Genomic DNA, 13,348 nt, shown 5'->3' with positions numbered 1-13,348 from the left:
AATCTTACAAATTCAAAGAACAAAATTTGTTTTTTACAATAATGAAAGTTACCTTTTAGTGGGAACTGATTTGATTTGGAGTCTTTTTTTATCAAGTAGCCATTAGATATAGATGATTAAGAATGTTCAGGTAAGGGGGGGGCGCCTGGGTGGCTCAGTCATTTAAGCGTTTGCCTTCAGCTTGGGTCATGATCCTGGAGTCCCAGGATCGAGCCCCATGTCAGGCTCCCTGCTCAGTCGGGGAGTCTGCTTCTCTCTCTCCCTCTTTCTCCTCCTCCCGCTCGTGTTCTCTCCCGCTCATGTTCTCTCGCTTGCTCGCTCACTCTCTTAAATAAATAAAATCTAAATAAAAAGAATGTTCAGTTAAGGGCACCTGGGTGGCTCAGTCAGTTAAGCGTCTGCCATGAGCTCAGGTCATGATCCCAAGGTCCTGGGATCGAGTATCCCACGTCAGGCTCCCTGCTCAGTGGGGAGTCTACTCCTCCCTCTCCCTCTGCCCCTCCCCTGGCTTGTGCTCTCTCTTGCTCACTCTGTCTCTCAAATAAATAAATTATTTATTTATTTAAATAAATCCCATTAGGTTTAGATTTTACTTCTTTAAAAGTATAAAACTTGGCCTTTGATAATTGGCTTTAATGAGTGTCTGCTTGGCAACTATGCTGAGTGCTAGTATATAATATGTGTCCTCATTAGCTTACACATCATTGACCTTATGAAACCAGGAACCTAAGTGAAGATTTATTTCTGCAAATACTTTTTTTTGTATTTTAAATACCTAAGTTACTAGTTTAAAGTCTAAGAATTTATGTAGCAAATTCTCCAAATCACCAGTTTAAATCTGGGTAGCAAGAATTATATGTGAATTGGGCATACTCTTTTTTTTAAAAGATTTTATTTATTTGAGAGAGAGCAAAAGTGATCAGGGAGGGAGAGGGATCCCAGAGGGAGAGGGAGAATCAGACTCGCCTCTGAGTGGAGACCCCAGTGTGGGGCTCGATCACAGCACCCTGAGATCATGACCTGAGCCAAAGGCAGACACTTCACCAACTGAGTCACCCAGGTGCCCCGAATTGGGCATACTCTTAATGGAAGCTAATAATGGGATTTATCTTTTAAAGATTGCTCTTTAAAATCATGGCTGTTAAATACATTTGTCACTTTAATGCATGTTTATCTGTGATCTACTTGATTAGGCTTCAAAGAATATGGCAGAATCAGGCTGTTGAAAATCTTTATGTATGGTATAAAATAGGGCATATAGTAAGAATGCAGTGAAATAAGACATCATTGACAAAACTGTTCAGTTAAAAGTGAATTGACCACTTATACCATACACAAAACTAAACTCAAAATGGATTAAAGACCTAAATGTGAGACCTGAAACCATAAACATCCTAAAAGAGAACACAGGCAATAATTTCTCTGACATTGGCCATAACTACATTTTCTTAGATATGTCTCCTGAGGCAAGGGAAATAAAAGCAAAAATAAACTATTGGGACTACATCATAATAAAAAGTTTCTGCACAGTGAAGGAAGTAGTCAGCAAAACTAAGGGGCAAACTACTGAATGAGAGAAGATATTTATAAATGACATATCTGATAAATGGTTAGTTTCCAAAATATACAAAGAACTGATAAAACTCAAAACCCAAAAACCAAATAATCCAATTTAAAAATGAGCAGAAAACATGAATAGACGTTTCTCCAAAGAAGACATCCAATGGCCAACAGACACATGAAAAGATGCTCAACATCACTCATCATCAGGGGAAACGCAACTCAAAACTGCAGTGAGTAATCACCTCACACCTGTTAGAACAGCTAAAATGGAAACACACACACAAAAAAACAAGTGTTGCCGAGGATATGGAGAAAAAGGAACCCTCTTACACTGTTGGTGAGAATGCAGACTGGTATAGCCACTGTGGAAAACAGTGTAGAGGTTCCTCGAAAACTTAAAACTGGAACTACCCTCTGATCCAGCAGTCACGCTACTGGATATCTACCCAAAAAATACAAAAATATTAATTCAAAGGGATACATGCAACCTTATGTTTATAGCAGCATTACCTACAATAGCCAAATTATGGAAGCAGCCCAGGTGTCTATGGATAGATGAGTGGAGAAGATGTGGTGTATAAATAATGGAATGTTATTCAGCCATAAAAAGAATGAAATCTTGCTATTTGCAATGACGTGGATGGACCTAGAGAGTATTATGCTGAGCTAAATAAGTCAGAGAAAGACAAATACCGTATGATTTCACTCATGTGGAATTTAAGAAACAAATGAACAAAGGGGAAAAAAAAGACAAACCAAGAAACAGACTCTTAACTGTAGAGAACAAACTGATGGTTACCAGAGGGGAGGTCAGTGGGGGGATGGGGGTAATAGCTGATGGGGATTCCTTAATCCCCATGACAAGTGCACTTGTTATGATGAGCACTGGGTGATGTGTGGAAGTGTTGAATCACTATATTGTACACCTGAAACTAACATAACAGTGTCAACTGTAATGGAATTAAAACCTTAATTCAAAAAATGAATTGAGGGCATGATCGGCTCCATTCCATGTCCTTTTTTAAAATCTTTTGTAATGTTCTAGGAGAAATACCTTGTAGAAAATAGAGAAAAGTATAAAGAATAAAATGTCATCCATGATCCCACTACCTAAAAATCCCTGTATTTGTTAAAGATTATTTTCTTTTTCAGATTAGCTTTATTTGCTCACCGTGAAGATGGACCTGGAATCCCAGCAGATATTAAACTTTTTGACATATTTTCACAGCAGGTCGCTACAGTAATACAGGTTTGTATGGCTTTTCTCCTCTAAGTTCTCAAAACTTTGAAACTTCTCAGCTGGTAGATCCTTTTGTGATTGTTTAAAATAAATTCTGTGGTTTTCTCAACATTTCAGTCTAGACAAGATATGCCTTCAGAGGATGTTGTATCTTTACAAGTCTCTCTCATTAATCTTGCTATGAAGTGTTACCCTGATCGTGTGGACTATGTTGACAAAGTTCTAGAAACTACAGTGGAAATATTTAATAAGCTCAACCTTGAACAGTAAGTCAAAGTTACATTTTTATAAAAACCCTCATAAAGCACTTTTTTAAATCTATTTTTAAAACAAAATAGATTTGTTTTTCTTAATTGCTTTTTGAAATGTTAGCATTTGTCTTAAGCATTTGTTAGATTGATATGCTTGGTGTTAATCAGTGCAGAAAGTAGCATCCAATTTCTTGGTTGTGTACATTGATCAGGTAGTGGCATTCATGGAGTATAAGTAGTCTTTGTGGACCAGAGTCTCTCCATTTCAAACCCTTTCGATATATGAATGAGTTTTCATACTGGTAAGGACATTAACATTTGACCTTGGAACAATGTTGGGGTTGGGGCACTGACCTTCCGTGCAATTGAGAAACTGCTTATAACTTTTAATTCCCTGAAACTTAACTACTGATAGCCTACTGTTGACCAGAAGCCTTACCAGTAACATAACAGTTAATTAACACATATTTTATACATTCTACGTAGTATATACTGTATTCTTACAATTAAGTAAGCTAGAGAAAAATGTTATTTAAAAATTACAGGAAGGGAAAATACATTTTATTGTACTGTATTTGTAGAAAAACATCCATGTTTAAGTCTGCTTGCGCAATTCAAATCCATGTTCATGGGTCAGCGGTGTTTATATTAAGCAGTGTTTCTGTAAGAAGTGGTTTCCTAGAGATGAATAAGTTGTAAAAAGTTAGCATATGTATATTTAAGGTGTGGAAGTTAAATTGTTTAAAATATTTTTCTGTTTTGAGATTTGATTTTGGTACCATCAAAGAAAGTATTTTGTTGCCTAGTTGGGAGCCTCGGCTGTGCTGTTCTAGTCTGTGGCATCCTCTAGGGGCTACTGTGCGCAGTTCTGATCCCTTTACCTTTTCCCCAGCAGTCCCCTTATTGTCCTGTCCTGCACCGCATCTGAACATGGGGGGTCAAGCCAGCCCCTCTCCTCTTACCCTTATTATTCATAATTTTACCTCATATAATCTTTTTCTTTTTCATCTCCCTTCTTGTGGTTTAGCTGCATCAGGAAGATTTCTTATTTTCCTTTACCTCTTTTTATTCACCATCACCCCTTCTTTTGGTTACTTCCACTTTTGTGAACTGAAAAACATTCCAGATTTGAGAGAAAATTAAATTATGTGTCTGTATCTTCCCCCACCAAGTAAGTTTTAAAGTAAAATTAGAGAATTAGAAATCCCAACCTGTATAGGTCTTATAAAAACCCCAGATATGCCTCATCTCCACAGAATGCTCCTATAGGCTGCTACCTTAAATTCAGCCTGCTTTTCCTTGATCACCAACATCTGGTGGAGAAGAAGCAGGTTTTTTTTCTATTTTGTGGAGTTACTAGCTTTGCATAGATTTTTTTCTCCCTACTTATTTTCATCATGAATATACAGTATTTATTGGCTGCCCAGGAACTTAACTACCACTTAAAATACTTTCCTAAAAATGTCAGATTCTAGACAGTCATTTGACTTCCAGCTGTACAACCTTTTTGATGTTGTTACATCTTATTTTGTATTAATAGAACATTAAGAGATGAGTACACGTTTGTGTTTAAATAGGCATCTTTATCTTCTCAGAAAGGAGGTCATTGGAGTATTTTGAGATGGTGTAATCCACCTGACCTATTTCCTTTAATGTACAAATGAAAATTTTCAAGTTTTTATGCAATTAGTGTATTTGTATATACAGAAAGTTAATTTTACTCATTAAAGGGCTGTTGTTTTTCTTTTTGTAGTATTGCTACCAGTAGTGCAGTTTCAAAGGAGCTCACCAGACTTTTGAAGATACCTGTTGACACTTACAACAATATTTTAACAGTCTTGAAATTAAAACATTTTCACCCACTTTTTGAGTACTTTGACTATGAGTCCAGAAAGAGCATGAGTTGTTACGTGCTTAGTAATGTCCTGGATTATAACACAGAAATTGTTTCTCAAGACCAGGTAAGAGAATACCAAATTGCCATATATTAGGAAAACAGAGACAACGTAGTAATGATTTTAGATCTTGAGACTCACACATGAAATGGGAGAAGAGGGTAGTTTAATACTAAAAAAAGGTTACAATGAGCTTACTCATCATTACTCTAAGTTAGAAATTAGAGGTTTGTAAAGAAGAAATTATAAAACTCTAATCCCACCAGAAAGAGAATAACTACTATTATTTAATTTTTGGTGCATCTCTTTACAGACTTTTATCTATATGTGTATCAGCATACATAAACTTTCTTAAAATAAAAGGAATTATGTTGTTATTAATACTGTTTGGTAAATTTACACAGCTGGAAACACTTTTGACAGTGACTTTATATGCTGATGGTTTCACTTCAGTGGATTTCTGCATCTCATGTTACAGGTGGATTCCATAATGAATTTGGTATCCACACTGATTCAGGATCAGCCAGATCAGCCCATAGAAGACCCTGATCCCGAAGACTTTGCTGATGAGCAGAGCCTTGTGGGCAGATTCATTCATCTTCTGCGGTCTGAGGACCCTGACCAGCAGTACTTGGTATGAGTTAACTCAGTTATCATACACTTTCATAGCTCCTAGTGAAATCCCATGTAGATGTGCCTCAAATGGTCTGATGCAGCTGTGGTCTTGAAAAAATTGCAACTGAATAAGAGATTAAGTGACATTCATGGACTTTGACTTTATACAGAAAAGCATAATTGTGAGCTTATGGGAAACAAGTTGGTTGCTCTAGTTTCTTTCAACACTTCTTAAGAATTGCAGAAAACCCATATTCCTTTATTGGGTGTTCAGTACTCATTCCATGTTCATTTTCTTTTTGAACTATGCTGCTGCTTTTAGAATTGTCCAGTTGTTTATCATAATAAAATTTAAAGTATAAGCAACAATCCTTATCTTCAATTGTATTTGTTTCCAGGGTTTGAAAATATAAGTTGTATGTGTTTGTCACATTGAAAATATATGAAAAGACTAAAATTCAAATTGTCTTTTTTTTAACCCCTTTTTCATGGCAAAGAACAGTTGAGGTTTTCCCTTTCTTTATCATTAGTCTCAGTAAATCTTTGTGAAATGAATAACATGTTGCCTGAGTAGGAATGTTGGTGACTGATCTGGGTGATTTATTTTAATGAAAGGTAGCACAGATGGCAGTCTAATTATTTTTTGGGCAAAGTGTAGTTTAACTGTTGTTGGATTCATAGGCTGTTAGACTGATATAATGAGGAACATTTTTATTTGAGGTTGAGTCCTTTCTCCTTCTGGTGACTTCCTTTGTTATAGTTGACACTCTTGTACTCCTTCATTAGCAGGGTGAAAAAGAAGCTGACTTCTGTTGGCAGTGTGATAGTCTTTGCCTTGCCTTACTGATAAACATTCTGGGCACTCTGGTGTCACACTTGGTGCACTGTGTGTGATCTGTACACAGTAACTGGCTGATTGTTAAAATATTTTAACTGATTCCCTTATGTTTCTGTGTCTCACATAACACACATGCCTACATGTGTTTTCTTTTTTTGTTGCATTCCAAATGTATTAGTAGGAAGTATGCCTTCCACATGTAGCCAATTGATTATACCTATGCACCGAGAGACCTTTAAGGGAGGATCATTAGCTCTGATTTCCCCAAGGGGGAATGCATTCTCTTATCTGTCTATTATGTCAGAGAAATTCACAAAACCTGAATAAGTCACACATTGTATCACACATATTAAAAAGTATTTCTTGTGCTTTTTCTTAAACAACCTGACGTTTATTTCAGAATGGCTCTTTTAAAGTATATTGCCATTTCCTTTTACTTTAATGGTCTTTTTTTTTTCTGAATCAGGAGGTAAGACATACCAGCAATATGCACACAGCTATTTTGCATCCTAGTAATAGCCAACATTTTCTGAGGCCTTGTACCCTCGCCTTGTGTCAGGTACTAGTAACTCTTCACATGTATTACTTGATCTTACCAACAAGAACAACCACCACCACTGCATTTTTCAAATGAAACTTTTATAACTAAGAGGAGGTAAATAATTTGCTCAGGGTCACTCAGGTGTAGCTGTTAGAATCTTCTTTTAAATATAAGTCTGTCTTCAGAGCCTGCAATCTTTATCAGCATAGCAGACTTTGTTCATGTGTGTGTGAAAATATGTTAATATCTGTCTCTGTCCCTGACTGGTTGTGTTACCTTGGGCACATTATGCAGCCTCTTTGAACCTCAGCCTTCTTCATTTTTGAAATGGGGTTACTATCTGTCTTGGTTGTGATGTCAATTATATTGACTCCGTGAGATAAGAAATGTAAAGCATCTACTATAAAGCCTGGTACATCAGATGTAGTCAAAAATGGTAGCAATGACAATGATTAGAGCCCTCATTTAATTTTATAAATGATTAATCATAGTTCAGGAAAGGTTAATGTTTTGGGGGGATTTTTTTTTGTCAGATTTTAAACACAGCACGAAAACATTTTGGAGCTGGTGGAAATCAGCGGATTCGCTTCACACTGCCGCCCTTGGTATTTGCAGCTTACCAGCTGGCATTTCGCTACAAAGAGAATTCTAAAGTGGTGGGTTTACTTTTAAGTATGTCACTACTTTTTTCCTTCTCTTATGTGTGTGTTCTTTATTATAGAAAATTTCAAACATACAAAAATAGACAATGGTATTGCATATACTAGCTGAGGGATCACATAAAAACACTTAGAAATGAAAGATTAAAACAGGTCAAATTTATGCCAAAAGTTTTCCTGTATTTAAAGATTACTTGAGGGGCACCTGGATGGCTCAGATGGTTGGGCCTTTGGCTCAGGTCATGATCTCGGGTCCTGGAATCGAGCCCTATGTTGGAGGAGGTGGGGAGTGGGGAATCTGCTTCTCCCTCTTCCTCTCCCCTGCTCATAACGTGTACTCTTTTTTTCTCTGTCTCAAATGAATAAATTTTTAAAAATCTTAAAAAAAAATAAAGATTACTTGTGAGACATTGATAAGTTTATGACAAAATTGTCTCAGTGCTTTAGTTTAAGAATGATTTTACTTTCTTAGAGTCTTTACCAATTCTAAAGTGATACAGTAATTTCATGTAGAGGTTGCAAGTACATAACAGGTGAGATCTAATTCAAGGTAGTTTTGCCTTATGAAAGGGCCTAGCATTGCATTATAACCTCTCTCCAAAGGCCTGAAAATGAATAATTCTATGAATTGTGTACATTTTTTATGCACTTATTCCTTGAGCAGAATCATGGCTTGAATCTTCAATAGTTTTATAGAAAATATTTTAATCTGATGTACCTAAAATTTGGACAGTCAGGTTAGCATTAACAAATAAACCTCAGTAAACTTACTTTTCCAATAGTGGAGAAACAAGATTTACTCAGTATACCTGCCAGCCTGACATGGCAGCTTTTGGCCAGTTTTTATTATGACACCTGCTCTTTTAGTCCCTTTTCCAGCATTCTGTGTATAGATTTTGGTGACGGTAACAATGGAAATAGCAACTAGCATTCACTATGTGCCATATAGTATGCCAAAGACTATCTATATACTTGGATTATTGCATTTAATCCTTGTAGCAAGTCTATGACGATTACCCTCTTTTAAAAATGTAAAGAACTGATTGCTTTAATAAGAAATTTGGATGGTCAAACATGGATAAAATATTTAATCTCACTAGTAATTACAACAATGAACCTCTGTTTTAGAAATCAAACTGGTAAAGAGAAAAGAAAAAGAAGGTTTGCAATGGCAGTGGTGCAATGAGAATTCATTCTCATCTAGTAATGGTGGGCATGTAAAAATACCACAGTCTTTCTGAAAAACTGGCAGTACGTAAGTAGGGCCTTAAAAGAACTAATAATTCCACTTCTAAGAATTTATACTAAGGAAATAATTAGGGATTCAATAAAACTTTGTGTATATAGAGCATTAGCATTCATCGTGGCATTGCAGATTATGTCCAAAAGGAAATAGTGAAGTAAATTATGCTACATCCAGTGTGTGGAATATTTTCTAGTCATTAAAGTGATTTCCAGTAGCTTAGTATCATGAGGAAAATTGTTATGACAAAATAAGTGAAGGAAAAGAAGTTTGATGCGAGTATATGCAGCATGAACCCATTTTAACTCTTCTGATGAGTTACTATAAAGTAGAAAATAAAACCAGACTAGAGGTCCCAGTTACATCGCATTTGCATAGGAAAAAAGAAGGTGTTAACATCAGAATGTTATTAGTAATTATTGCTGGGTGGTAGATTTAGCGATGATTTCGGGTTTTAAAATTCATTTGTTTATTTTCCTAATTCTGTCCAGTTGGGGTATTTGTTGATTTTCTGATGAGAAAAAACAAAATACCAAATATACAAAAATTACGAAGCCAGTAACCACAGAAGGATGTTTTGAGAAGATACTGTTCTTGATTCACTTGTGTGCTTCAGAAATGAGACGGAGAAGAAGGACAATAACAGGAGAACCTTGAGCTCAGCTTTCCTGCTTTCCTTGTTTGTTCTATAGAAGTTTCATATAAAATGAATATTCTTGAGCAAGTTAATCTTGAAAGTAAGGTAATTTAAACTATTTTTTCTCTTTTAGGATGACAAATGGGAAAAGAAATGCCAGAAGATTTTTTCATTTGCTCACCAGACTATCAGTGCTTTGATCAAAGCAGAGCTGGCAGAATTACCCTTAAGACTTTTTCTTCAAGGGGCTTTAGCTGCTGGAGAAATTGGTTTTGAAAATCATGAAACAGTAGCATACGAATTTATGTCCCAGGTGATGGTCTTTTCTCCTTTTTGTGTGTAATCAGTTTTGCTATGTTCAGTCACCTGTTGTAGTTACAGAGGTGGTGCACATGGATTTTTCTCTTCACTGAATTTGTAACTACCCCTTTCCCACCATCTTGGAACTCCTTCTTAATACTGTAGTCACACTGATTGGTTTGGAGCAGGAAGATGCTCCATTTCCTAGGTGCTATAATGAGATTTAAGATTTCCAGGTGGGTCTTGGTCTAAGTGTTTCATGGAGTGAAAAGTTCCTTTATTAATTCAGTTTGAGAACTCTGGGTTAAACAAAAGATAAAACAAGTTTCCTTGTTATAAGTTGTCAATATCTTTCCTGTATCAGCTGTGTCTTTTGCCTCTCCAAGGGAGGGGTCAGCATGTTGTGATCTGAAGGGGGACTATGGAGCGTCTCACAAGATAGGGGTTTTGATGGGAAGTACTTTAGAAAATGCTCCAATAGATGGTAGAAAAGGTCTCTTCTGCTTCTTGTTCACCAGGCATTTTCTTTGTATGAAGATGAAATCAGTGATTCCAAAGCACAGCTGGCTGCCATCACCTTGATCATTGGTACTTTTGAGAGGATGAAGTGCTTCAGTGAAGAGAATCATGAACCTCTGAGGACTCAGTGTGCACTTGCTGCATCCAAACTTCTGAAGAAACCCGATCAGGGCCGAGCTGTGAGCACCTGTGCACATCTCTTCTGGTCTGGCAGAAACACAGACAAAAATGGGGAGGAGGTAAGGAGGGAAGTCATTCTCGACCATGTTATATGAAAGAGGATCATTAGCAGGGAATAGCTGCCATGGCCCTTGTGTACTAGAGGTGAAACGTTTGGAGGAAGAAAGAAACACTGGAGAAAGAAAATTGCTTTCTTTATTAAAAGAAATGAAATGGACAGTAATGTGTAATTTATAGAGAGTTACATCCTGTGGTGAAGCCCCACTTTGAGGATATTGTAATACAGCAAGTTTGTACCACTGCCTTTAAAAAGTATACATAATAAATATAAAACATTTAACATATAAACATATAAAACAAATTATATTTGTAAAGTATAGCTGTTTGCTTTTAAAAAAAAAATGAAGAGGATTTAAATTTGTTGTATGCCTTAAGAGCCACTGCAGGGTTATGTTTATTTCTTGTGTGAAGTGGGACGTTTGTAATTCAATAATCTCTTTAATACTCCACCCACCCACCCCACCCCACAATCCCCTCGCCCTTTTATTCTAGCTTCATGGAGGCAAGAGGGTAATGGAGTGCCTAAAGAAAGCTCTGAAAATAGCAAATCAGTGCATGGACCCCTCTTTACAAGTGCAACTTTTTATAGAAATTCTGAACAGATATATCTATTTTTATGAAAAGGAAAATGATGCGGTAAGTAAATTATAATAAAATATTGTTTGTGAACTAATATTTTCCCTTCCTGTGCTTCAGAGGTTTGAGACATAGAAGTTTATCATCTTGATACTTTCTTTTTTGTTTATAAGGGTCAGAGTTTGGAGAATGCATCTACTAGTCTCTTTCATTTGTAGTATCCTTTTCTGTCTATAGATGCATCTCTTTAGGGGAAGAACTCATTATCTGCAAGAAAATTCTCATCTCTTTTGTTCATGAATATTTTATAGAAACAGTCACTGTTGAAAAACAGAATAATTTACAAATATAGTAGGCTGATTGGTCATCAGGTACAAGTTTAGAATAATTCCTAAATGGAATATCCTTTTAGCAATAATGCAGTGTTGGTCAAGATTTATAGAGATTTATAGGTTAAATAAAATTTTGCTTTTCTTTTATTGGTTCATGATGCTCTATTTTTTATTTTTGGGTTTTTTTTCCCTTATTGTTGTTTTTGTTTTATTTGTTTTTTTGGTGAGTTGCCAGTAATTGTTGCTCAAACCAGGAATCGTGTTTTCATCTCTCTTTTTTTATAATTACTTTGGTGACTCTTGAGAGTAACACAAGATCCTCAAAACATTTTTATTGAATTATCTTATATTTTTTATATGGTGCATACTTGATTATATAACTGTACTGTACATGTTCTTTTGTAGGTCACAATTCAGGTTTTGAACCAGCTTATCCAAAAGATTCGAGAAGATCTCCCAAATCTTGAGTCCAGTGAAGAAACAGAGCAGATTAACAAACATTTTCATAACACACTGGAGCATTTGCGTTTGAGGCGGGAATCACCAGAATCTGAGGGGCCAATTTATGAAGGTCTCATCCTTTAAAAAGGAAATAGTCTCACCATAATCTTTTCCATGTGCATCCAGTAAGGGTTTTATTATACTAGGTTTCCCTTCCATAGATTGTGCCTTTCAGAAATGCTGAGGTAGGTTTTCCTGTTCTTACCTGTGATGTGTTTTACCCAGCACCTCCGGACACTCACCTTCAGGACCTTAATAAAGTTATTCACTTCATAAGTGTTCAATCTGTCTGATCACCCCAGGTAGCATGACTGATCTGCTATTTAAAACTCATGTGGTCTGTAAAAAAAACAAAAAACAAAAACAAACCACCACTTATCTCAGCTAATAATGAAGCTCTTCTTCCTTTATTCCGTTTTGTTGGTTGTATAATTTCCTTCATTACTTGGGAGTACTAACCTGAAAGTGTGTGTCTCTTTGTTCTCTAGTCCAGTTTGAGATTAATTTAGAGGAAAGGGATACTGTATGTGAAATTCAGCTTGGGCTTTCCCCTAGCAAGATAAGGCCATGTGTAATATTTTCCCTAAAACTAAAATATATTAATGCATGTTTGAGAATTTTAAAACACCATGGTCAATACCAAAAGCTATATTTTGCATATTTGGACTCAGTCATCCATTAAGAACCTATGTTGTCCTCTGGGCATATTTATCAAAATAATTTTGTTCTAAATAGTATAAAATAGAAAATTTGTGATCGATATAATTTATGTATAACCTTCATTATTGTAAATTTAAGGGGAAATGCATCATACAATTACTTTTTTTTTTTTTTTTTTGCACCAGTGGAACAATAAAGTTGCTATTAACAATTTTGGACTTTTTACCCTTTCATACTAGATGTGTAGAAGGAGCTAATAGAATGCCTGTGGAGTTCAGTAGGCTTACATTACAGCACTTGCTTGTTCAACTCTCAGTTTAAGCACTTCTTGAGCAAGGCACCGTCTCCTCTTTGGTTTATACCTATCTGCTTTCCTTGGCCTTATCATGTTCTCCTAGGCATGGTGTCCACATAAACTCTCAGAAAGCTCATTTAACAAATTATCCCAAAACTTAGTGTCTTGAAGCAGCAAACCGTTATGTCACGGTTTTCTGGCTTAGGAATTTGGGAGCAGCTTAGCTGGTGGTTCTGGCTCGGGGTGTCTCACTATTCTGGCTGTAGCTCTAGCCGTCTGAAGGTGTGGTTGAGGCTGGCTTCCAAGCTCATTCACATGCCCATTACCTGGAGGCCTCTGTTCCTCTCCTTGTGGGCCTTTACAAGGGCAGCTTGAGGGTCCTCATGACATAGCAGCTGGCTTCCCCAGAGTGACCCACACGAGAGAGGGCAAGGAGGCAGCCA

General features: G+C 36.4%; 1 protein-coding gene across 1 annotated transcript in view; it reads left to right on the top strand.

Annotated features, from left to right (window-relative positions):
- VPS35 (VPS35 retromer complex component) overlaps positions 1-12,360 on the top strand; it is a 32,146-nt gene extending 19,786 nt beyond the window's left edge. Inside the window, exons 9-17 of the mRNA XM_028091240.2 lie at positions 2,716-2,812; positions 2,921-3,069; positions 4,808-5,015; positions 5,428-5,583; positions 7,477-7,599; positions 9,616-9,795; positions 10,301-10,540; positions 11,034-11,177; positions 11,855-12,360. Of these exons, the coding sequence (XP_027947041.1) occupies positions 2,716-2,812; positions 2,921-3,069; positions 4,808-5,015; positions 5,428-5,583; positions 7,477-7,599; positions 9,616-9,795; positions 10,301-10,540; positions 11,034-11,177; positions 11,855-12,034 (1,477 nt within the window). The 3' untranslated portion in view covers positions 12,035-12,360. The remainder of the gene's footprint in view (positions 1-2,715; positions 2,813-2,920; positions 3,070-4,807; positions 5,016-5,427; positions 5,584-7,476; positions 7,600-9,615; positions 9,796-10,300; positions 10,541-11,033; positions 11,178-11,854) is intronic.
- Positions 12,361-13,348: the final 988 nt, after the last annotated feature.

The sequence above is a fragment of the Eumetopias jubatus genome, unplaced genomic scaffold (genome assembly GCF_037043125.1).
Source record: "Eumetopias jubatus isolate StellerSeaLion01/CBP00866 unplaced genomic scaffold, mEumJub1_p1.0 scaffold_10, whole genome shotgun sequence".
Taxonomy (NCBI): domain Eukaryota; kingdom Metazoa; phylum Chordata; class Mammalia; order Carnivora; family Otariidae; genus Eumetopias; species Eumetopias jubatus.
Note: the sequence above shows the minus strand (reverse complement) of the source record. Positions and strands in the feature narration are given on the sequence as shown.